This window comes from Helicoverpa zea, chromosome 14 (assembly GCF_022581195.2).
Source record: "Helicoverpa zea isolate HzStark_Cry1AcR chromosome 14, ilHelZeax1.1, whole genome shotgun sequence".
In the NCBI taxonomy this organism is placed as follows: Eukaryota; Metazoa; Arthropoda; class Insecta; order Lepidoptera; family Noctuidae; genus Helicoverpa; species Helicoverpa zea.
The window spans coordinates 7768743-7792421 of record NC_061465.1 but is presented as its reverse complement, the minus strand read 5'-3'; the positions used below and the strand labels follow the sequence as shown (position 1 = coordinate 7792421).

Genomic DNA, 23679 nt, shown 5'->3' with positions numbered 1-23679 from the left:
TAAGTCTTACCTGTCAACTTAAAAAACAAAATACACAAATAATTTATTCCTAATCTATACCATCACAAAGTCCATGTTTAGAACTGCCTTAAATTACTCTCTTAATAATATGTTTGTTCCCCCATTGGCGTGCTAGGGGAAAACCTGCATAGTTAAAAGGATTGGCTCAAGGTTCAGAAAATCATAACAGTACAGAGTCCAATCGTTATCTTCTAAGAAAACTAAGAATAGCAAAACGGTCGAGGAAAATCCAACATGTTATAATTACACGGATACAAAGTCCATGTTTTGAGCTTCAAGCAAAAACTTCTAATAAGTGACTCAATCTCGATCGTATGATTAGCATACTGTAAACTAACCCATTTTTTATGGTTACGTAATCATTTGTGTTCAAAGTTCCTCAGTAAGCTTATGTCATAGTAAAAAACTATTCAGGAATCACTGTCGTTAACACTTTTAATTAAACAAATCTTTTTAAGTTTTAAAATGTTCTCAGCGTGTATTTTTTCTAATCGTCGATTTTTCCGCATTTTAAGGTGATAACGGCTATCAACAAATACGTCACGATCCTTAGGGAATTATGGAGCTAAATATGTTTTTAGTTACAGTTATCAGTCCAGGGACATGCAGAATTACGCGATGCATAAATGCATTATTGCCCGATACTCGTCATCATTTTGCCAAAAATTTTCTTCTTCCTCCTTAAAATAATAATACGAAATTTGGACTCATGAATATTTGACTGTGTCTTTTTCAATGAAATCACACAAAGCATGCAATAAGGTACCTAATGCTGTAGAAAAAACAATAGAACTCGCATAATTGCAATGTTTATGCGTTACAAAGTCTAAAGTGCGGGAAAAGATATTATCAGTGCAGTCTGTTATGCTAGATTTTCCGGTTTTTGTTGCTAACTACTTGCTATGATTCATAACATGCTCTAGGAGTCTAGCCATGTGAAAAAAACAACTTATGTGTATATGTAGACTTGAACTGCTCTCTCTGATAGCAATTGGACTCCATCATCATGCTACCGTGGTATTTTTCAATAGCACCCTTACCTGACAAAGATGAAAATAGAAAGATACGCCTTTCTAAAATTAGGACAACCAAACTATGATTGTTTCGAGTGGTCCTTATTATTTGTTATGTAGGTCTGTATTCAAAACTGCAATGGATAGCCAGAGTCTAACAAATAGTCACTCGAATACGCCTCATGTCATTGTTGAACGGAAACTTGTTCATTGTTAGCATTTGTATTGTAATGAAGATGTAATTGATTTGTCTCCGTATCGAAGGTCTGTCTGCTTTACAGGATATTGGGTTTGCTTGTATTCCTTTGTTTTAGTATAAAACCCACCAAACGTCTTGGTAGACATCACATTTTCAAGTTGAATTTCATTGTGAATTATCCCTTAAGACTTTTCAACATGTTTGCTCAGACTCTTGTGTCTTTCGCTGTCTTGGCTCTGTTCAAAAGCGCATTAGTAAGAAATTGTTTGCCTACTAATATTTTAAAGCTGAAGAGTTTGTTAGTTTGCTTGAACGTGCTAAGCTCAGGAATTACGAAACGGGTTTGGAAATTCATTTCAGTTTTTAAAGGCCACTTATCGAAGAGAGCTTTTTATTTGGGTGCGCAGAGTAGTTTCCACGGGACGCTTGTGAAACCGCTGACGGTTGCGAGTTTACAATAACCAAATAGTACTCATTAAAAGCAGCGTTAAAGCATTAAAAAGCAGAAAAATAAAACTATTTTTTATATCCTTTGTTTTCAGGCCATAAGTGATGACCTAAAAAGTCAAATACAAACCAAGTTTTTGACTGTGGGAGCAGAGTGTTTGAAAGATCATCCCATCTCAATTGACGATGTGGCATCTTTCAAGAGCAAAGTATTTCCTGAAGGTGAAAATGCTGGTTGCTTCACTGCTTGCATCTTCAACAAACTTGGACTGGTGAGTTGAAAAACTGAATAACGTTATAACTAATTTGATTTAGATGCATATAAGTGTTAGTTTCAAATGAATGATCAGACAGAGACACTTGAGAATAAACAAAGTGCGGGACACTTGAAACTAGTAAAAAAGAGATATATAAACCATGAATGACAAATTGTCACAGAAATTATCAAGAAAGTACCAAAATTTTGGCTTTATTGTTTCTAATACATCGATCATCACAATCTTATGAAAATAACATCACCAAAGTCTCTTTCAGTGTATGATCTCTTTCAGTGTATGATCTCTTTCTCTTTCAGACTTATCTATGTTTTTATTTATATTCATACTTTTTACAGATCGACGATGAAGGAAAATTATCACATCTAACAGCCTTGGAAAATGCTAAGAAGGTGTTTGAAGACGAAGAAGAAATAAAGAACATTGAAGCTTTTCTGACCACTTGTGCCGCCGGTAAGTCAAGTCGCTAGAATGTTAAAATTATCTTAATAGTAACTTCGAAAGAAAATTCGAAGACACCTTTCGAGTTTCGACATAATTGTATACATACTTAATTATGGAATCAGGCATTACGTTGCGGCAACCTATGACATAAAATGTTAAGAAAAAAATATATAGCGTTAATTTACTCAAGACAATAAGTCAAGGCTTGGGAGCAGGATTTTACATACTATATATTTAATACATACTTAAATAATTTATTTTACAGTAAATGACGAAGAAGTCTCTGATGGAGAAAAGGGTTGCGACCGTGCTAAATTGGCTTACAATTGCTTTATCAAGAACATTAAACAGGTGTGTAGAACATAGTTTTATTTACTGTACCTATGTGTTAATGTTTTTCTACTAACTTCTTACCATGTCGTTCATTGTTTTTCTATTGTGCACTTACCATTATAATCTCATTTTTTTATAGCTCGGATTTGACATCGACTTTTAAGAGAAGAAGATGGGCGGAGGATCGAATGTAAATTAAGGCACATTACTCCTGAATGCCGTATATTATATTATTAGTTTAGAGTGAATTGCGGACTTATTGTTAGATTTATTTAAATGTATATTTCATTATTAAAGTTATTATTCAAATAATATTGTTGTATCCTTTATTAACTATGAAATACGCTATACTTCTCAGCTAGTTTTTATTATTCTTAAAAAAGTTGATATTCTGTACAGATCATTCCTTTATGATTTTAAAGAGACAGCAAAGACTGTCAATCGGCAGAAAATAAATAATTGAATAATGAGAAAATACTGGAAGCGACTATTATGCTGAATCTTGCTTATTGCTCTTTATTAATTGTCTGTTACAATTTTATAATAATAATTTTGAATTATCATTTAGACCTTCATCAAAACAAGGCACACTTTTTCAGAAAAGCAACACAACAAGAACCACCAAAAATCATAATATAATTGTCAACATTATATAGACAGATGATGTTGGCATTTTTAGACATATCAAAATGGAACGTTGGCGAAACATCTATGCTTAATGAGACACGTTGGAATACAACTGTCTAAAAATAGAGGCAATCCTGAACCAATTTATTTTAGCTATTCTCAGAATAATATAAATAAAAAGCTTACTATACCTACCTTAAATTCTCTACGATGACTCATGAAAACAAACAACTTATAAAAAAAAAACGAAATTAAAGTCTCTAACAATACCTGTACGTTCTAGATTACCAAAATTTTTTCTTGTAAATGGACACAAGAAAATACAATATGTAGTACTTACCTAGAGTAGTTTATAGTTACATAAAAACAACTTTTTGGTTTCTCCGGGTTTTTTTACTTTTTACGCAGGTTTTTAGGCAAATTGCCTTAAAATCTCTCAGCAGCCGGAACGAGTAATTATGGTTTGAGTTTAACTCAAACTAAAGAATTAAAGTTGAAAAATTAAAGTTGAAAGAACACTATCTTTCCTCTCTGTCATAGATGCATATAGTATTTATTGTATGTATATTTATATATATGTATTTAAGTAGTTTATGTTAGTGATTATATATTGGTTATATCTTATTTCTTTTTACACTGTCTATCTGTACCTATCTCTTTTATTCTAACTCTCCCATAACGGGCCTGCTGGTAGAAATTTCTTTAGAGATAAGCTGCCCTTGTACAATTGTTTCTATTATTTATTCTTCTTTGTGTTTTTATGTGTACAAAACTATTAAATAAATAAATAAATAAATTAAATCTCACTTTTTCTAGTCAGCGAAATAGTTAAAAGCGAGCCATAGATGCAGTTGCGTATAATATGTGTAAAAAAAATTATATACCATTTGTATGTTACTTGGCAATAACTATTTTCTTTTACCAACAACTTTGGCCTGCAATAATAACATGAATAACTAGCTGTTTCCCGCATCTCGAGGAAATAACTTACCATACCTATCCGGATAAAATATAGGAAAGGGATAGTGAAGCTTCTCAACATTAAAAATATTTTAATCGGTTCAATAGTTCCAAAGCCTTTCGGGCACAAACAAATAAAAAACCTTTGTATGATATTTGTAGGTATAGAAAAATAAAACTGCAGGCGAGTATGGCGCTAGTGCAAACCTGTTACAACTGGTTCAAATAAAAATGTATTTATAATGCGCTCTTTAAAATATTGCACATTCATCGTGACTAGGGGGTAACTGCAATGGCCTTCAGATACTTTTATTATTATATTTTATTGTAACAATAACTAGTATCAATTTACGATAGATGTTGTATAGATTGGTTAGGCAATCACCTAAAATGTGCATGTGTGCCGCTCTTCATTTAATATAGAAAAATTGAGATAAGGCGTGGCGAATCCAGAGCTCCCTACAACCCTTCATATTCTTATAAAATTTTATTTTTTCATTTACATACATAATAGGCATCAATCAATATATAAACGACCATGAACTATAATACAAAATAAAATTCTCAAACCACAAACCTTCATACTATTAATTATCTAAGTTGATACAAACAAGGCGAGACTGCCAAATAAAAAAACTGGTCCGTTTCAAACGATTTATTTTTAGCTCTTAGCAACAAGTTATAAATAACACATAGATGAACAAACTTTTAACTGCCTTCGAATATTCTCGAAATTATGTTTCATCAGAAATCAAAATCGAATCCGAACTGAAAAAATCACAAAAACAAGAATTAAATCACTGGATTGATCTTCCAGAAAAAAATGCAAAAACATTGTCAGTCTAGTAAGAAACTAGAACCTGTTTTGGTTGCAAAAACGATTGGCACTTAAATTCAATGTTTCTGAAAATCTGCTGTTGTATGTCCATTTTCAAGGACAACTCAATTCTGTGTATTCCCAAGCATAGTCAAAGTGTAAGGCTGGTAAGTAACTACATTGTCGAGGTCTTAAAAATAGAAACAAAGTACTTAATATTACAGCGGATGAAGAGGAAGTATATATACACATTCATGTACATCTAGGTTATTTAAAAACTTACCTTAGGAGCATTTTCTACAAAACATCCAAATGCAAGCTTGGCTCTGTCACAGCCTTTTTGTCCGTCCCCTGTTTTTTGTTGATTTACTGTAAACAGAATTTAATTAAAATATTTATTTAAATAGTTCATGGAAATTCAAACCATAAGAAAAGTGTTAGGAGAGGTACTGATTGAAGTAATAGGCAGAAAGATAAGTACCTATATATTATTAATTATACAAGTTATTGCCAACATTATGCAATTTTATTATGTATCTACATAACGCTGTTAAGAATTTATTTGTTATTTATAATAATTAATAGCAGAAGTATGTGACATTGAATAGGAAACATTCTCATAAATTAATGATTTACAACTATGTTGTATGCTGACTGGTTTATTGAAACTGCCTAGTGATAATTCAATCTGCTCTGCTGTACATTTCCTTCATTTAATTTTTAAGCATCCAGGGTTAGAGCTTGATGAGCCTAAGAAGGATACTTTTAAATATTACATCATCAAAATTAACTTATAATGAGTACACTTATTGGTGTTACTATTCAAAACCGACTTTTAAACAAGTTTTATTCATGCGTTAGGTACTTGCCTGAGGAACATTTATTCATAATTTCATCAACGTTCTTCAGATGTTCTTCATTACCATGGAACACCTTCATGGCATTCTCCCGAGCTTTAGCTGGTGAAATCATTCCCATATCGTCCATCTAAAAGTATAAGTCTATTAAGAACAAACACACTGAATAAAGCCATTTGGAATATTTAAATTTCCATCCTTGACGTCTTGGTTGATACCAAGATAGTGTCCCTATTGTAAACAGCAATATCGTCAAGCTTTTTGCTATCATTTTCTGGGCATACGGAGAAGTAAAGAGCGTTAATCACCAACCACACTTCCTCAGAGTGGATTGCCGCTACTAGTCAAGTAGGCTAGTAGTCTAATGTCTATCAATATTCCAAACGAAAAAGACCCCTGTATAGCAATTAGCAGCTCGAAATTATTCTAAAGCTTCCAGAAGTGAGTGTTCGAGTTAGGTTAGTAAAGAAGAAACTTACCACTCCAACCTTCTTGAACAAACAGGCAGCGAAACATTTAGCATCGTTCCCATTGGGCATCATTTTATTCTTGAACGCCCTTATATCAGACAGTGATAGAGGATGATCCTTTATGCATTTTATACCAACGCTTATTAACTCTTTTTGTATGCCAGACTTTTGTGCGTCCGATATTGCCTGAAAGAAAATTATATTTTAGGGCACAGAAAAACAATTGCATGAAAATTGAGCAAAAAAGGAATAATTGTGATATTACTTACAGAAACTTGTTTAATTATAAAACAAAATAACATAACGTATGCGATACGAATAATATCCATTGATGTATGCATTATCACCAGCGAGGATTGTTGCAATCAAAATAAACAAAAAACTCCTTTATGAAAAAAGCCTTTACAGCAATACTTCAGGCACTATTCAATTTGGTAATAATTTTTCTCTTAAATATGCTATGACTTAATCGCTTAAAAATTGTGATAAAAGAACCCAAACCCAAACTCCAATGACTATTTCAAAACTATTTCCCTTATTTATACCAAATAGATACAAATCCATGATGAAACAGCTGAATTTTATGAATGACTATTTTGGCAAGCCCCAACCTTCGATTTCGTACGGAAGTCCGCCCTAAGGTTTGAACAATTGATAGTATGGCGAAGCTAGATCTGATTTCACTGTGAGACCAATTAGATAATTGGTAACTGGTTACTAGTACTTCATTTGTTATTGTATCGTGGTCATTGATAATCCTATAAGCATTGAAGATTTTATTTTTTTCACTATTTTGTCAAGAGCTTATCTGCCTTGTCTACACCTGTAGTTATTTGTGATATCATCATCATCATCTGCCTAACCTCTTCCAACTATGTTGTCATACATTTTGCAAAAACCTTGTAATTTGTTTAGATGGATATATTTTTCTAAAGGGAAATTAAATATTAATCATTTTAAGTTCTAGGTCGCTGCAACAATCAAAGTCTATGTGGTCATCACCTAATCAAATCGTAAAAATCTATCAAACTTGATAATTATTACAACACGTTAAATCGTTTAGTAAATTAAAATCTTGTGTTAAATCTGCAAGTTGATATTTCAGGCGTATTTGATGAAAATAAAAAATCTGTAATGGCATATAATAATGTATTTATAGGAAGTTACATAATAGGTAAGGATACCAATTCTGCTAGACGGTCGATACGGCTCTACTGTGTTAATCTGGCTGAAAAGAATTTTAAAAATAACTCGAACATTTTCATCAGCAGGAAGTGACTTATTATTCCTAGAGTTAGTTACGAGAATAAAAGTAGTAGACCTGCTTGCTTATAACCAGTCTATAATTTGTGCTTCTTTCATTCATTTTAATTTCATTAAGTTTTTCCTACATAGCCATACTTACGACAGCAACTGTAACAGTGGTTACACCGTTTCTTCAACTACTTCTCTTTCATATCTTGCATACATTGGAATAGGACATCTGCTCTCTTCATCTTAGCTTCTTCATCGCTACCACTATTGTCTCCTTTAGCTGCAAACAAAACATGCTTTAAATATCTCTCCTACTTTTTTCAATTCAATTTTATCAATGTATCAACACTTATAAATAACGCATGTTTACCATCAAAACACCTATCCAATTCATCTAAGAATTTCTGAGCGTCGTCTTTGTCTCCCGGATAATCTGCCTCTTCCATTGCTTTATGTAATCCTTTGCCATCGTACTTTCCTTCTTTGTCCAACTGAAAATATATGTGTCATGTTGTCAGTTTTACATCTAGTGGACCTGACTTGACTTTGCTATGCAGACTTTCCAATGGATATGGTTGATTGATGCATTTCTTAAAATTAATGCTAACTCAATGAAATGAAGAATGATTGAGTGTTTTATATAACGGAATTAACAGAATAAAGTCGTTGTTTATTATCTGTACTTCTCTCGATTTATCTGATAGTTTTTATTCCTATTGATATCACGGGAAATATTTTATATTAGTCCATCATTCAGGTTCCATCACATTTTGTACTCACAACTCCCATCTGCGTCATCAAGCAAGCTTTAAAACAGGGGTCCATGTCTGACCCATCCTCTTTGTACTTCTCGAAGTCATCGTTATCAAGTCCACATTCAGAGCCGCAGTTCTGTGCGAGGGGTGCTATCGCTGTTATGATGGCTGCTTTATCTTCCTCACTAATGCACTGAAAAGTCATTATATTTTATTCTACAACATAAAATTTTTTTAATTGTTACAGGAACTATGTTTCGTCAAAAAGTTTAATTTATTTCATCTGGTAGTAGGATAGGTAACTTAATTTATTGTGTATATAGTCTTCCGACTGAAAAATCAACAGTCTTAGTGTTTCAGATTTTTCTTTTCTCCCCGTTTCAATTGTTTGCGTTTCTTTTTACATGCACAGTAGTCAATAAATCATCACTCAATAAGTTTATCAAAAATACTTACACAAGCACTCCAAATATTGACAGCCATCACGGCTGAATATAGGAACACAACACTGAATTTGCACATTTTTTAATGTAAGTATGTAAATACTGAAAAACATTCAGTATAAAGCTTCAGGCACCGTTTTTATATATGTTTAGTTTACGTGAGGAACGTCATATAGGTAATATGTGGGCGGGTACGTAATTTCATGGCGAGATTATTACCTTTTTAATATTTTTTATATTAACAACAATAGAGGACAATGTTAGTGTGTCAAGTTCGAACCAGTGTATTTAATAGCGATTTTGTACATAGCACAAATTATGGCTGCTGTATAAAATAGATAACTGTTCTATAATAATAGTTTAAGTGTTCCTACAAAGTGCGTTTTCTTACTGTTACTGTTACAGCCTTTTTTTTTATCGTCCCACTGCTGGGCACAGGCCTCCTCTCACATGGAGAAGGATTGAGCATTAATCACCACGCTTGCTCAATGCGGGTTAGTGATTTCAGACTGTATAGTCCAGGTTTCCTCGAGATGTTTTCCTTCACCTTTTTTATCAGCCATTGGTGTCTAAGTATACTTAGAAAGTACATTGTTGTGCGTTTTCTTATTAGCTTAAAAATGGTGATTAAATAAACCTAATTGCTTGATTTGTTTACATGCTACTAGTACCAGTGCATATAACATATAACAACTCATTTAAAACAAACCTATTCTTACTATAAGTACTTTTTCTTTAATTTATTTTTTATAATGTTTGTGACGCTTTCTTTTCCTAACAGCCAGTTTCTTGATCAAACATAAAAGTCAAAGTAATGACTAAAGTAAAAGTAACGGTCAAATTCGTTTTTCGAACGTCGTTTTCTAATAGAAAAAAACGAATTTGACCGTTACTTTTACTTTAGATATTACTTTGATTTTTACTTTGGATTTTACTTTTGATGAAGAAACTGGCTGTAAGTCATTTATGCGTGATTCCGGAAAATACATTTCATATTTTCCCGTGAATATTATTTTTCATTACAAATATCTTATTTTCAAGGAACCCTGATTTTGAAATAGAAAAACAAGCTAATAACGTGCATCAATACAATACATAGCGATCATTTGCGACTTCCTCTCTCCATTATGTTCAGTCACAATGGAGCATTGCCACGCTAATTATTAATTCGTAATAACATATTTGAAACAACTAAATAAATACATAAATCACGTGTCTCTAGACTGTTTTTATTATTGTTTCGATCATCATATTAAATATTTCACAACTGAGTTACCTTTATTTAGAAATAATGGGTAATTTTTTGAAAACTTTTGTTGCCTTACGGCCAGTTTCTTCATCAAAAGTTAAAGTTAAAGTAATGTCTAAAGTAAAAGTAACGGTCAAATACGATTTTTCAAGGCTAAAGTGACAGAAAAACTAATAGAAAAATTGAATTTGACCGTTACTTTTACTTTAGACATTACTTTGACTTTTACTTTGGCTTTAACTTTTGATGAAGAAACTGGCTGTTAGTAGCGAAGTTCGATAGCCCATTAAAATCCCAGACATATAACATTAGTTTCCTTACATTTGCCTTTAAGAACAGTCATGTAATGAGTAATGGAAAGAGCCTACCTTAAAGGTTTGAAAGTTAAAGGAAACCTTTGAAATAAATAGGTGCGAAAGGCTAGGCACCATTATTGGTTTCTTTTTTGTATTGCCTTAGGTATTTTTTGTAATCATTTATAATGACTCTTTTCTTTGTTCTTATTTATTATTTAAGCACGCAGGTATATGTGTAATCATATTATACTATCTTATGAAAATTAATAAAACATGTGTTGTTTTCTGCAATTTTTGTAAGACAGAAAGAATGCACGCAGTAAAGATTACAGGTTGTCGATGTTGTACTGTTGTTACATTAATTGCAAGGTACACGCAGTGTTTGTGCTGAGAGAAACGTGACTGCATTTATTTGTATCTTCACGTGTTGGTACTATTCTGTTTTCATCTATTCAAGAGTTATAAAATAACAGATATAACCGCTCCTTTTAAAAAACTTCAAACCGTTTTTTTTGTCTTCTAGAGAAGAAAATGGGTCCGCAGTTTGTCAGGATTTTCCTGTATTTTTTGATATTTCAATTAAGGGCAATAATTTGTCTTCAGTGGTAATAGGTATTTGATTGAATTCTGCATCGCGTGCTTTAATTGCACTTGAGAATGGAAATAAAAACAAAAGAAAATTCGTTTTTTGCAGATCTTCAATCATTTATTTTAATAAAAATGAAATTCTTAATCAATCATTCAAGCGAGTACACTGTGCAAAGTATTTCAATGGTGATTCTGTAATTTTCATTCGCTCATCTGAAAATTAAAAACGAAAATTAAATTAGGTACAAGACGAAACACAATCAATATACAAACCGATTTGGGTTTCTATCATTTCCATTTGAGTTTATTATAAGAGAGAAAATAAGTTTTTTTTTTTTAGTTTAAATAGTATTTTAAAGAATACAAAAAACAAGATCATATTTCTCGAAGAATGTTTAACTTACTTTCTTCTTGAGCTCCGTCAAACAGTCGAACAGTAGCTTAGCTCTGTCGCAACCCTTATCGCCGTCACTCACGTCTTCATCATTTACTGAAATTGTCAAATACTTATTATTAAACTGGGTGTTGTGTTTATAAGCAATTAACTTGATGTTAACAGTGACATTGTTATTGGGAATGCATCACGCGATCATAAACAATATCTATTCACTATTACCTTATAACTTATAGAGTGTTGGCTTAAACGAAAAGGAGAACTCAGAAAGAAAATCTAAGTCATTGCAATCATGCAACTGTTTTTTAAAGAACAAATTTAAATAATAATATTCTTACTTACTTTTAACACATTCTCCAGCACCAGCTTCAAGGAACTTAATAGCTGACTCGCTTGTGATGTGTTCTTTGGCAAATGATATGCTCTTATCTGCATCAAACTTGCCAGCATCGTCGAACTGAAATACATTACCATTCAGCAATTGTGATATATTTCAGGAAGTACTTTAACTCTTACGTAAGCCCATTTTTTTTGAGGAGCAATTAAGTAGCTGTAAAATCAATGGTTGGCTCTATTAAGTGCATCTAACTTGAATCAATCGAAGTATAAGCTCGTAGAAATTTAAAAAAATAAAAATGTAAGAATAAATAAATAAATAAATAAAAGGAGAATATTCATTTATCTAATTACTAATCTATTTTATTAATACAAATCCAGTTTTCTTCAAGAAGCAGCTCATGAAACAAGGATCGATGTCCTCAGCACTGCCCTTCTTCTTCGCTTCCTCGAACATCTCTTCTGTCATTCCGTATTCCTCTGCGCATTCCACTACGAAGGGATGCAAAGCCTCCTTGATACTCAACTCTTCTTCTGAAGAGAGAGACTGAAAAGTTTTTATTAAGTTTATGTTTTTTTGAGTTGATTTTCTATTGCGATTATGTTCTTGTAGGGTTTACAGCACATTTTTAAAAGATTACTGTTTTTCAATGCTCAATCCTTCTCCATGTGAGAGGAGGCCTGTGCCCAGCAGTGGGACGATAAAAAGGCTGTAACAGTAACTGTTTTTCAATACTTAATATTAATTTAATGTTCTATCATCTTTCTTTATTTGTGACGCTGAATACGAAGATCTTGTGTTCGTTATTTTAACAGAAACTTATCACTTACATAAATGTTCTCCAAACAAAATATCAAAACAACGAAAGACAAGACGACAAATCGAGACATTTTTGAAAAAAATGTATTTTTCTTAGGACAGCACAGTCCTGCACTGATTTTTAATATTTGTATGAATATAATGTGTCAACTGCGTCATTTATATATAAAATGTTCTTAAAGACTTAGCACGATAATTACGACAATTTTGTAATTAAAAACTATTTCACACCCTACTCAGGGCACATATTTTATAAATACCATGATGATATGCTGATTTTATGCTTTAAAAACACAAACATAAAAATACTGTAGGTAGGTACTAAAAAGCAAAAATAGAGTACAGTAACCGGTAACTTATTTTGACCAGTAATTCAAATTCATCAGTACTAGTAGATTTCCTAAGTAAAAAGAAAACTTTGCAGTATTATACATTTTTTTATGTGGCAAATACATTATATTTGTTCAAATTCTTATATACCAGTGTGTATATTCTTTAAACGGCACGCTATCTCGATGATCCGCAGCAAATCACTCCTTCACTCCAAATTAGCAACCTAAAAGTATGGGACTATTTACTGTAGGAATAATTACTCAATACTCAATAACTTTATTGCATACCTTAATATGTACAGGCTGGTGGGTAAAATTAAAGAAACAATTATGGACCCTGTCGGGCACACAGCAGTGAATTATCACTGTCATTTATTTATTAATCAAGGACAATCGGAACAAAACATTTTTACTTCTATAGCGTTCTGTGGCAGAGATACCAGCAGGACATTCACGAAAGTTTTGACAAAGGTTTTGATCAACTGTTGGGATACCAAGTAAATGTTAAGAAGCAGTAGTTCAGACTGCTTCAATTGAAGGTCCTAACATCTTGTTCCCTGACTATTAAAATAAATATTTGAATATCAACAGAACCACGTTCAGAAAATGTTATAGATTCCTATGTATAGTCTATTATGTCCATCTTTTACGACCATTTAAACCAAACTACACGATATATTGCAATTATTCCGTAGTTCCTGTTAATTCCACTGAATGCTCACATAAGATCGCGATAACAATGAGATGTCATCAATCTTGATTGTACCGACATTTTAAGTGCACAAAGTCGTATAAAACTATTTTTGTTATGCACAGTGATAATAAAAAACATAATAAATACAGTAATTAAAGCAAAAGCGTTTGATATTTGTGTACGTATATTGTCAAGGTTCGAAGTGGCCTACTTGTAGCACCAGCCTTTACAGGAATGAGTTTGCGGGTTCGATTAAAGATCTTTTCTAAGTTATCTTCGATAGTGTCCTGATGACTGAATAAATAGTGAGGAATATTGGATTTAGACTCTGAAATCGACAACCCACTCACTCCTTCTCTGGATAAGAATAGACCTGTGCCCTGCAGTGGGATCTTAAAAAGCTAATGATGTGATGTGATCATGTATATCAAGCATCGGTTCCTAATAGTTGCATGTGGGATTGTTGAAAACCAACCGCGATCAGGTAATGTGCGAGGCATCTTTCAGTATTAGATAGAACATTTATTGATCAAAACACTAACGACCAGACTCCATTGGAGCGGGGAGAAGAAGTTTTTGAAGAACCAATAGAGTTTCAGTATTCATACGACCCACTTAATACTATTCCTGAGCAGGGAAATTCTATTGCTTGTCTTAAAACTTTTCTGCTTCGCTTTAGTGGAGCCTTCGGCTACTTTTTAGCAGGGTGCATTCCTTGCAGGAAACAGCTATTATCCTAACCGTATAGTAGGTACAAATATTTTTTTAGACGACAAATACAGTTCAATAATCAGCACCCTAATTAGATCATATCTTTGCATCGCCAATCTTTCCTTATCGTCCGCTGTAAATAAGCATGCACCCACTTAACTGCCAGTTCTGGTTATAATAACACATGATAGAGCTACAGTCGGTATTTAGCCGTACATAAGAAACATGACTTTGCATTCATCATACTAAGTTGGACCGACGGATTATCCACTATTGTTTAATTGTTCTTGTCAATGCTGGATACTTAGTTTGTGTTCAAAGTGGTCTGGTTGGCATGATTTTAACTGTGAATCAATGAGTAGGTATCCATACTGATAGCCGATAGGGACTGGGTCACTTTTTTGTAAATTGGTATGCAGGTATCATTTCCAGAACCTGATTTTAATACTTATACATACACATGATTTTAAGCAACATTTTTCGTAAGTTCAAAGGTTGTGTTGTGAACAGGAATGTGTGAACGGAAAATCCCTAACAAAAATAACGGTCGTATATTGAAGGTTTTTACATAAACATTAGTTGGTCAAAGTCCAAACCTTTGTGGTTTAACCCTGACTAATCGACTTTAGATTATACTTTGACTATTCAAAGGTCAATGCTGAAATGAATATTAGTGTTCTCTACATATCTGAATTTATTTGTTTGTTGATGAATTATGAATATTTTTTAAAAGAATATGAGTTTGGTGCCTGTCGTTTTGTTCATGCTAAGATCTACATCTTACCTGTGCTTATCGGGCTATGTCTTGTAGGTAAACCTAAAGCTTTTTACGCTTAATTTGAATCAAAAGTGTGGTTGGATTCATCTTTCGCTAGCTTAGATAGTCGTGCTTTTCTTCCAAGTTCGAATTTCACATGATGTACAAAAGCATTTGGTAAAATTACTAGCGCTATATGAACATTCGCTTTAGAATATTTTTATAAGAGCAATTCATTTTTGTGAAACTTTGACCATGACTTAGAAAAAGAAATGTCACATTACTGCAGAAGTAAGACACGTGTAAGAGAATCCGATTTAAAGTTACATAATAGAACTGACCAAAGTCCATTCTAACAAACCCAGACCCTCGTGACTACATACAAAACAAACTTGGCCTTGAAGTTAACCACAAATAAACAACTATATAAAAATAATTCTTAGAAACCGATTTGACTGGCGTAACCGATTATCTAATAGTTGTAACTATTTATAAGTAAGTTGTTACTATGATTCAGTTCGAAAAAGGTCTAAGTTATGATATGTGTTACGGCATTATAAGCCTTATGTGTAAGACGAAAAGTGCCAAATTGTAGTGACATTGTTTAACATGGTCTTTTGGACTTTCCCTAGCATTCACAGCTCAGTTCAATTGGTTGGTCAATTTGTTAATGCTAATGAAAGATATTTTTTCTCAAATTAAACACATTCAATTGCTAGAGTAGTATAATCCAAAATCACGCAAATATAAAATCTTCTGGTTTGAAATCGTACATGCATTTTGCAGTCCAATACGACGCTTCGCAGATGTCTTTGTATTTCTTTTCTGAAAAATCAGAAAGGAGAGAGTTATGTTATTTCAATTCAATTAAAAAAAAAACTATTAGACCTACAAAAGGAAAGCAATCTGTTACCTAACAAATCCTCTACAATAAGCGTAGCTATGTCACCTATGTATTTTTTTCTGGATTGGACTTTGTTATTATGAACAAATTAAAGGGATTCATTATGATTCTACTTACGAACGTCTTTACACTTCTCGACGGCAGCCTTCGCAGATTCCTTCAAATCAGGCGGATACATGAGGTCAATCTGTTTGATCGACGCGTCATAGTTCAACTTATTGTTCTTTACCTGCAATAAGTTAATGCACATGTTAAAGAAAAGCTCTACTTATGAGGTGGGATAATCAATTACGTGTTGTACTCAAGTACAAATAATTTTCACCTCTTGCTCTTTTGACTCATCTTAGGATTAAACATTTTGTATAACTACCGATCATCAAAGTAGTAGTATTTTGGATTACAGTAACAGAGTACGGCCCGTTTTGTATACAACATGTAACGTAATTAACGCACACCCTCAAACACCCCAATTAGAATATTATGTTATAATCATAATACATACACTGAATTTTTAGGGTTCCGTACCTCAAAAGGAAAAAACGGAACCCTTATAGGATCACTTTGTTGTCCGTCTGTCTGTCTGTCTGTCTGTCTGTCTGTCTGTCTGTCTGTCTGTCTGTCAAGACCCTTTATCTCAAGAACGCGTGGACGTATCAAGATGAAATTCACATGAAATGCTCAGGTCTGTTGTCCCTTTAAGCTGTGAAAATATCAAGCTTCTAAGCCAAGCCAATCAAAAGATACAACCGATTATGTCGATATTTTCAACAAATTCTCGACACTCGCAAAGGAATCAAAACCTACAGGGTACTTCCCGTAAACTCAGAGTCTTGAAATTTGGCATGAAGTATTGTCATATAATGCAAATATAGGAAAAATTACGAAAATCTCATTTTTTTAGTTATATAATATAAAAAAATATATTTTAATAAAATGAAACTTACTACCTTATTTCTCACGAACGAATAAAGGTGTCAAATTGAAATTTATACCAAATACCTAAGTCTATTGTCCCTTTAGGCAGTGAAAAAAACAAACTTCTAAGTTAACGCGATCAAAAGATACAGCAGTTATACCGACACCTTAGACGAATTTCTGTCACACGCTAGGGAATCAAAACCTACAAGGTACTTCCCGTGAACTCAGAATCTTGAAATTCGCCACGAAGCAGCGTTATATAGTACAGATAAAGGAAAAATTGCGAAAATGATTAATTTGAAGTTACATAAAATATTAAAATATTATTTTTGCTTACACGACATAAAATATTTTTTTAATAATTATAAACTTACTAACTACCCTTTTTTACATGAACGCGTAGAGATATTAAAGTTGAAATTCATATCAAACACTTCTTAAATATAATTGCCACTAAACTATGAAAAATTTTAAATCATTCAAAGGTCATTGGGCACCTTAGTATGAAAACCATACCCACGGCGGATACGAACGAAATATAGCACAGTATAATGATAAAGGCTCTGATTTACTATGGCATTAGTCGCATCTATGTGAACCGTGAGAATCTAGAGAAAATCAGGTGTAAACATCAAATATTTTCCTCATTTCAATGGGGAATTTAAACGACCAAATTTGACGGATTTGAGAAATCATTTCTTTGTAGTGAAAGAGTATACTCGCCGTTTATTTCCATTGTCATCAGGTCAGGATCTGATGATGGAAATCCTGAGAAATCGAGGGCAACTATAAAAAATTGTAGGCATGCATAGGATTAAAACTTGATTCTCAGATGTATGTCTGGTGATACTATCAAACAGTGAAAGTTTAGAGCTTACCTGATGATGGAGACGTGAGAAAGTCGAGAGAACTCTATGCATGTTTAAAAAAATAATAGATCCCATTAGTAGTGAATTCTCATCACCTAAAATAAAATAAGCTCCAACACAAGGTTACGTTATAAATTGTAAAGGAGTTCCCATAACTATATCTGATCTTTGCTATCGATCCCACAATGGCAGTTAAACCTATCTATGTGGAAAGTCTTCGCCAATACGAATAAAATAAGCCCAAACACGTGGTAGTTGCAACATACCGTTCAGGAGTTCCCTCGACTCTCTGTAGTCTCCATAATCAAATCAGCTCCAAACCTTCACTGTTTACAAGTACCCTCAAAAATACACTCACATGTCTGGTTTTGACTCGATGCGTGACTACAATATTCAAGAGTTGCCCTCGATTACTCAGGGTTTCCAGATCCTTTCTTTATGAAAAGTCTTTAACAATAAAAACTAGCATTGCAACCTGTAAAATCCTCTGAAACTGCTTGTCTATTATATTTTTCAAACGATCCTGGACATTCAAAGAAACGTCATACCATTCTCCACGATTTAAAACTACTTTGATTCATGTCCGCCACTTTTTACAAAGCGGGTCAGATATGCCCAATGACCTTTAAGACATAATTAGTTATTTTCAATCAGATTTCTGAATGATGACTATAAAATGTTGTATATAAATAACTTTAATAAAATAACTTTTACAAGGTACTGGCCTACTATTTTAGTTATATTATAAAATAAAAAATATTAGCTATTTTGACTCTCACGAAATTACCATAACTATGATTGTTCTAAACTGAACGGTTGGCGCGAGACTCACTTTTTATCTAACCAGGATTTGTACGGAACCCTCGGTGCGCGAGTCCGACTCGCACTTGGCCGGTTTATTTTTAATTTAACGTGTATATGCATTGTTATTTACTAAATTAGTTATACCAATTCTTGGAGAACTTTTTGGTCATACTACTACGCACGCAAATATCGCGCCGCGCGCCGCTCGACTCGACACAACATAACGAAACTACGGAAAAAGCCGACAATACACGAAGTCTTATTACTTTGAGTTACGGTCTATTTGAATTTGTTTTGACTGTACAGGGTTAATATGACAATAATTTCCGTAGTTTTAGTTATTTTTGGGATAAAAAATTACCTATATTAAAAATGATATAAATCGATTCAGTAAACGATTCTGAACAAACTAATTTCAGGATGTGCGTTAATTAAGTTACATGTTGTATATTTTACTCACCACATTTGTCATTTCAAAGATGCAAGCTATGTAACACATTACTTTTTTATCTTCTACGAATTTTCCTTTATCTATACTACCTATTTGGTCTGAAAAATAAAAATATGGTTACTTTAACGAAACTTAATAATTCAAACTGGCAAAGCTTAAATACAATAAGGGCTCTTTCAGGAAGTTCTGTAGCTAAAAGAATGGATCTATTGCAAAATTATTTTATCATAGGTTTGCTATTAGATAAATAATTTCATATACCTTCAGTCACCTGATTTTTGTTCATACAGTTTTTCTTTAACATTTTTCCAGAATTTTTTAATTGTTGCCTAGACATCTGTAAGAAACGTTATTCACTTATCACAAATGTTAACACCATTACTTTCCTTTTTTATATATTTTGAAGGTAGTACTTACGGCATCACTTCCTTGTGCCAAAAACATAGCAATAATCAACAAACACAATCTTTTTCGATCCATCACGGCACTGTTTTTTAGTCCCTTACAAAATTGAACTGTTTACTCAAGATCAACTTGGAACCATATATATGAAGGCCTTAAGTTCTGATTACAGGTCACACAGTATTATTGAGTGCAAGCTTGTGTATCATTACTTCTTATGCAAATACATGCATTATCTAATTAGGCCCAATTACTTCGCGATAAAGGGTAAGCAAAATGGTCTATAATAGTGATAAATTGTGGACACTGACACAATCTGTCAACAACTCAGCTGCTTATATAGAGGGTTCAAAATGTAAAAATAATAGGCCTTTTTGCAACATTAAAGTTATGGCAAAAAATAAACATCTTTTGATTTTAGATACAACATTATGCTGAAAGAAAAAAACTACATTTTTTTATTTCTGACGAGTTAAAAGTTTAAATTGTGGCACATTCACAATATACTCGTATTAACTCGTCTTAGCTATCATCATCCTCCTCCGAGCCTTTTCCCAAACTATGTTGGGGTCGGCTTCCAGTCTCACCGGATTCAGTACCAGTGCTTTACAAGAAGCGACTGCCTATCTGACCTCCTGAACCCAGTTACCCGGGCAACCCGATACCCCTTGGTTAGACTGGTGTCAGACTTACTGGCTTCTGACTACCCGTAACGACTGCCAAGGATGTTCAATGACAGCCGGGATCTACAGTTTAACGTGCCATCCGAAACACAGTCATTGGTGTCTAAGATATACTTAGAAAGTACATACAAACTTAGAAAAGTTGCATTGGTACTTGCCTGACCTGGAATCGAACCCGCGCCCTCATACTCGAGAGGTCGGTTCTTTGCCCACTAGGCCACCACGACATCGTCTTAGCTATATCTTCCAAAAATAATTATTTAATTAATTATTATATTAGTTGTTGTTGTGTAGTGCATTTAATTAATTATTATAAGAGTCGTGGTGGCCTAGTGGGTAAAGGACCAACCTCAAGTACGAGGGCGCGGGTTCGATCCCAGGTCAGGCAAGTACCAATGCAACTTTTCTAAGTTTGTATGTACTTTCTAAGTATATCTTAGACACCATTGGCTGTGTTTCGGATGGCACGTTAAACTGTAGGTCCCGGCTGTCATTGAACATCCTTGGCAGTCGTTACGGGTAATCAGAAGCCAGTAAGTCTGACACCAGTCTAACCAAGGGGTATCGGGTTGCCCGGGATACTGGGTTGAGGAGGTCAGATAGGCAGTCGCTTCTTGTAAAGCACTGGTACTCAGCTGAATCCGGTTAGACTGGAAGCCGACCCCAACATGATTGGGAAAAGGCTCGGAGGATGATAATTATTATATTAGTTTTAATGGATTATCGCCTAGTCCAAGAGAAACTAAACTTTTCCTACTTTGGTTTGCGGGTGGTGTCATCAAAAGCCAACTTTAATACATACTCATTTATTTGTTAGCACACAAATTAAAGGAGAAAAGAATGTGAAATAATAAATAAAAAATTATGTGCTTCAAGGAAACATGAAATTGGGCGGGTCGAACTCGTAAATGCATTTTGCTGTCCAATAAGATACTTCACAGACATCTTTGTATTTTTTCACTGAAATATAATAAAGATTAGAATAAGTTTTCATAACGGACGGTATTTTTTTGAAAATCCTGTTCTACTTTAGCGAAAGATCTACCAAAATAGAACGATAATCTAAATTATATTATAAATGAGAAAAAATATGACTATTTCTGCTCTAAAATCTGCCAACTAGTGAACTGATTTCAAAAATTCTTTCACTGTTGGGAAACTACACTATTAGGTATACAGGGGTAGTACAAGGGTACGAGGAAGTATTACTTAAGAAAAATATATGTGCTAATCATTAAACTCACCAACTGGTCTGCAGTGTTCAATGGCTGCTTTCATCGGAGCCTTCATTTCATTTGGAAACATCATTTCTACTTGTTTTATCATCATGTCATGGTTTACAGTGTTACCTTTTATCTAAAAGTAAAAGTCGCATTAATTAATTATTAATCTACATATATTTATCCAAACTAATATTATAAATGCGAAAGTAACTCTGTCTGTCTGTCTGTCTTTCTGTCTGTCTGTCTGTCTTTCTGTCTGTCTGTCTGTCTTTTCTTCACGCCTAAACTACTGAACCGATTTGTGTGAAATTTGGTACAGACATAGTTTGAAACTTGAGAAAGGACATAGGATAGTTTTTATTACAAAAAATAAAAATAAAAAATAAAATTTATTACGGACATACAGTGCCATCTATTGGTCAAATGTCGAGCTGTTCCTATGCTCCGTAGAAAGATGGCGTTAATCGCGCAATGGTGTCATTACACGTGTTCGGTTCATGTTATTGTTTTAATTCATCGGAAAATCCATCAGAAAAATGTAAATAAACAGTAAAAAGGTGTAAAAAAATTAATATTAATATAATAAAAGTTTTACTACAAAGAAAATGCTCTAACGGAGTATAGATAATTCTATTAGTACTACGCGCAATGGTGTCGATCGTTACACGAGTTCGGTTCATGTTGTTTTAATTCATCGGAAAAAAGTAAATAAATAGTAAAAAGGTATGAAAAAAATAATAACAATATAATACTACTTTTTTTCCGATTTTCATTTTTGCAAAGGATGCCAAAACTAAAAACGTGGTATACAGAAATGTCTTGGTATAAGAAACATTCATAATCTGTAAAGCCTAAAATAATAGAGAATTTGCCAATGGGAGAAACAGTCTTTTTTCCTTTTGAAAATGACAAATCAGTAGAATGATGGGAAAATAAGGGAAAAATAACATTTTCGCCTTTTTCGATCGGCAATAACGGCTTTAATGCCCTAAGTGAGTATACATCTCTTAAATTGAAACGCAGAGCTCATTCTGTTGATTTTTGAAGAGTTCCCTGGGATATCTTCCACATTTCAGACTGATCAAATTTATATGGGACCACACTGACACTTTACTCTTTCAAACACAAAAGAATTTCTCAAATCGGTCTATAACTGATATGCCTTAATATACATAAAAAAATACGGTCAAATTGAGAACCTCCTCCTTTTTTTGCAGTGGGTTAAAAACTTTCTGCTCAAAGTAAATTTACGGACGAAGTCGCGGACAAAACTACCCATGCTAAAAATGCGATAATAACTCTGTCTATCTGTCTTTCCGTCACGCCTAAACTACTGAACCGATTTGGATGAAATTTGGTACAGACATAGTTTGGAACTCGAGAAAGGACATAGGATAGTTTTTATCCCAAAAATCCTGCGGAATTGGGAACTTCTCAAAAATCCCGCGAGATCGGGAACTATGTGGGTAAAAATCTGCCGGAAGTCACTATTCCATGCGAACGAAGTCGCGGGCAAAAGCTAGTATATCTATAAATGAAACCCGATTGCCGTTGTCACGACATAACATGAAAACGGCTTGACCGATTTGGCTGAAAATTAGAGAGGAAGTAACTTAGACCCGGGAGAAGGTTTTAGGATAGTTTTTGTCACCATCCGGCTACGAGACGCGGGTGAAACCGTGGGCGAAAGCTAGTTTTGAATAAAAGGTCAATACCATTGCCACTTTGGAATCGACACTTACGGTTTGTCCCATTTTGTAGACGCAAGCTATGTAACACATGAACGGTTTCTCTTCTATAAATTTTCCTTTGTCCACGTCTTTCACTTGATCTATAAAAAAATGTTTATTTATTTATCATATCTACTGATATTATTTGTATTTTAAGCTTAATTATTTTTACTGTGAATAGTTAATGACAAAAGTTACCTTCAGTGACATCATTTTTTGCCATACATGTCTTTTTGATCAATTTTCCAGAGTTCTTAATTTGTTCTCTCGTCATCTATAAATGGGGACAATCAACATATTAACTTATTTTAATTAGGACATAAACATATCACAAATTCTATCTAAAATAATAACTTACCGCAGTAACAAACGACGAGTTTAATGTTACAAATAAAATAAAGGAACAAATAAAAATATTACTGAAGTACACCATATTGAACAGGAATCAGCTATGCAACAATGATAGCAAATCCTGATGCGGTTGTTTTATAAAGTACACAAATAAAATTTAATTACTAAGCGTTTACTTAAGTGTTACCCGTCAAATAAAACAACAGTGGTTAAAGTGACAAGGGGTACTAGAAATACATAGACACTACATAA

At 33.4% G+C, this 23679-nt stretch overlaps 6 protein-coding genes across 8 annotated transcripts; 1 reads left to right on the top strand and 5 right to left on the bottom strand.

Annotated features, from left to right (window-relative positions):
- Positions 1–1361: 1361 nt before the first annotated feature.
- LOC124636279 (general odorant-binding protein 69a-like) lies at positions 1362–3044 on the top strand. 2 transcript variants are annotated; one of them, XM_047172311.1, is made up of 5 exons: positions 1362–1487; positions 1776–1952; positions 2294–2408; positions 2665–2750; positions 2872–3044. In XM_047172311.1, the coding sequence occupies exons 1-5, from the start codon at positions 1431–1433 to the stop codon at positions 2893–2895; spliced, it is 459 nt and encodes a 152-aa protein (XP_047028267.1). In that variant the 5' UTR covers positions 1362–1430; the 3' UTR covers positions 2896–3044. The 2 variants fall into 2 exon arrangements, with proteins under 2 accessions (XP_047028267.1, XP_047028266.1); XM_047172310.1 differs by having other exon boundaries at positions 1416–1574.
- A 1915-nt stretch (positions 3045–4959) lies between these two features.
- On the bottom strand, positions 4960–6819 carry LOC124636571 (general odorant-binding protein 69a-like). Its single transcript, XM_047172709.1, has 5 exons — positions 6733–6819; positions 6473–6649; positions 6006–6123; positions 5420–5505; positions 4960–5087 (listed from the first exon to the last, which is right to left on the bottom strand). The coding sequence occupies exons 1-5, from the start codon at positions 6802–6804 to the stop codon at positions 5064–5066; spliced, it is 477 nt and encodes a 158-aa protein (XP_047028665.1). The 5' UTR covers positions 6805–6819; the 3' UTR covers positions 4960–5063.
- Positions 6820–7593: 774 nt separating this feature from the next.
- Positions 7594–9084, bottom strand: LOC124636572. 2 transcript variants are annotated; one of them, XM_047172710.1, is made up of 5 exons: positions 8929–9084; positions 8498–8665; positions 8088–8208; positions 7869–7997; positions 7594–7691 (listed from the first exon to the last, which is right to left on the bottom strand). In XM_047172710.1, exons 1-4 carry the CDS (start codon positions 8992–8994, stop codon positions 7906–7908), a joined length of 447 nt encoding a protein of 148 aa, XP_047028666.1. In that variant the 5' UTR covers positions 8995–9084; the 3' UTR covers positions 7594–7691; positions 7869–7905. The 2 variants fall into 2 exon arrangements, with proteins under 2 accessions (XP_047028666.1, XP_047028667.1); XM_047172711.1 differs by having other exon boundaries at positions 7594–7687.
- Positions 9085–11140: 2056 nt separating this feature from the next.
- On the bottom strand, positions 11141–12751 carry LOC124636347. Its single transcript, XM_047172414.1, has 5 exons — positions 12610–12751; positions 12152–12325; positions 11785–11899; positions 11453–11538; positions 11141–11261 (listed from the first exon to the last, which is right to left on the bottom strand). The coding sequence occupies exons 1-5, from the start codon at positions 12667–12669 to the stop codon at positions 11250–11252; spliced, it is 447 nt and encodes a 148-aa protein (XP_047028370.1). The 5' UTR covers positions 12670–12751; the 3' UTR covers positions 11141–11249.
- A 3052-nt stretch (positions 12752–15803) lies between these two features.
- LOC124636334 (general odorant-binding protein 72-like) lies at positions 15804–19533 on the bottom strand. The gene is made up of 5 exons (XM_047172388.1): positions 19456–19533; positions 19300–19375; positions 19048–19136; positions 16114–16225; positions 15804–15917 (listed from the first exon to the last, which is right to left on the bottom strand). Exons 1-5 carry the CDS (start codon positions 19516–19518, stop codon positions 15829–15831), a joined length of 429 nt encoding a protein of 142 aa, XP_047028344.1. The 5' UTR covers positions 19519–19533; the 3' UTR covers positions 15804–15828.
- Positions 19534–20913: 1380 nt separating this feature from the next.
- On the bottom strand, positions 20914–23638 carry LOC124636333 (general odorant-binding protein lush-like). The gene is made up of 5 exons (XM_047172387.1): positions 23435–23638; positions 23275–23350; positions 23089–23177; positions 21368–21479; positions 20914–21083 (listed from the first exon to the last, which is right to left on the bottom strand). The coding sequence occupies exons 1-5, from the start codon at positions 23507–23509 to the stop codon at positions 20995–20997; spliced, it is 441 nt and encodes a 146-aa protein (XP_047028343.1). The 5' UTR covers positions 23510–23638; the 3' UTR covers positions 20914–20994.
- Positions 23639–23679: the final 41 nt, after the last annotated feature.

Coding starts and splice junctions, on each gene's coding strand:
- LOC124636279 (XM_047172310.1), top strand. CDS start 1,431: ATGTTTGCTCAGACTCTTGTGTCTTTCGCTGTCTTGGCTCTGTTCAAA. Junction 1,953..2,293: donor TCTTCAACAAACTTGGACTG/GTGAGTTGAAAA, acceptor TACTTTTTACAG/ATCGACGATGAAGGAAAATT. Junction 2,751..2,871: donor TTATCAAGAACATTAAACAG/GTGTGTAGAACA, acceptor ATTTTTTTATAG/CTCGGATTTGACATCGACTT.
- LOC124636571 (XM_047172709.1), bottom strand. CDS start 6,804: ATGCATACATCAATGGATATTATTCGTATCGCATACGTTATGTTATTT. Junction 6,650..6,732: donor TTATAATTAAACAAGTTTCT/GTAAGTAATATC, acceptor ATTTTCTTTCAG/GCAATATCGGACGCACAAAA. Junction 5,506..6,005: donor TATGAATAAATGTTCCTCAG/GCAAGTACCTAA, acceptor TTCTGTTTACAG/TAAATCAACAAAAAACAGGG.
- LOC124636572 (XM_047172710.1), bottom strand. CDS start 8,994: ATGTGCAAATTCAGTGTTGTGTTCCTATATTCAGCCGTGATGGCTGTC. Junction 8,666..8,928: donor TCAATATTTGGAGTGCTTGT/GTAAGTATTTTT, acceptor ATGACTTTTCAG/TGCATTAGTGAGGAAGATAA. Junction 7,998..8,087: donor ATTGGATAGGTGTTTTGATG/GTAAACATGCGT, acceptor TTTTGTTTGCAG/CTAAAGGAGACAATAGTGGT.
- LOC124636347 (XM_047172414.1), bottom strand. CDS start 12,669: ATGTCTCGATTTGTCGTCTTGTCTTTCGTTGTTTTGATATTTTGTTTG. Junction 12,326..12,609: donor TTTGTTTGGAGAACATTTAT/GTAAGTGATAAG, acceptor AAAACTTTTCAG/TCTCTCTCTTCAGAAGAAGA. Junction 11,539..11,784: donor TGCTGGAGAATGTGTTAAAA/GTAAGTAAGAAT, acceptor TGACAATTTCAG/TAAATGATGAAGACGTGAGT.
- LOC124636334 (XM_047172388.1), bottom strand. CDS start 19,518: ATGGATCGAAAAAGATTGTGTTTGTTGATTATTGCTATGTTTTTGGCA. Junction 16,226..19,047: donor TCTTTGAAATGACAAATGTG/GTGAGTAAAATA, acceptor AACTTATTGCAG/GTAAAGAACAATAAGTTGAA. Junction 15,918..16,113: donor CGAGAAGTGTAAAGACGTTC/GTAAGTAGAATC, acceptor CTGATTTTTCAG/AAAAGAAATACAAAGACATC.
- LOC124636333 (XM_047172387.1), bottom strand. CDS start 23,509: ATGGTGTACTTCAGTAATATTTTTATTTGTTCCTTTATTTTATTTGTA. Junction 23,351..23,434: donor ACTCGTCGTTTGTTACTGCG/GTAAGTTATTAT, acceptor CCCCATTTATAG/ATGACGAGAGAACAAATTAA. Junction 21,480..23,088: donor TCTACAAAATGGGACAAACC/GTAAGTGTCGAT, acceptor TTTTACTTTTAG/ATAAAAGGTAACACTGTAAA.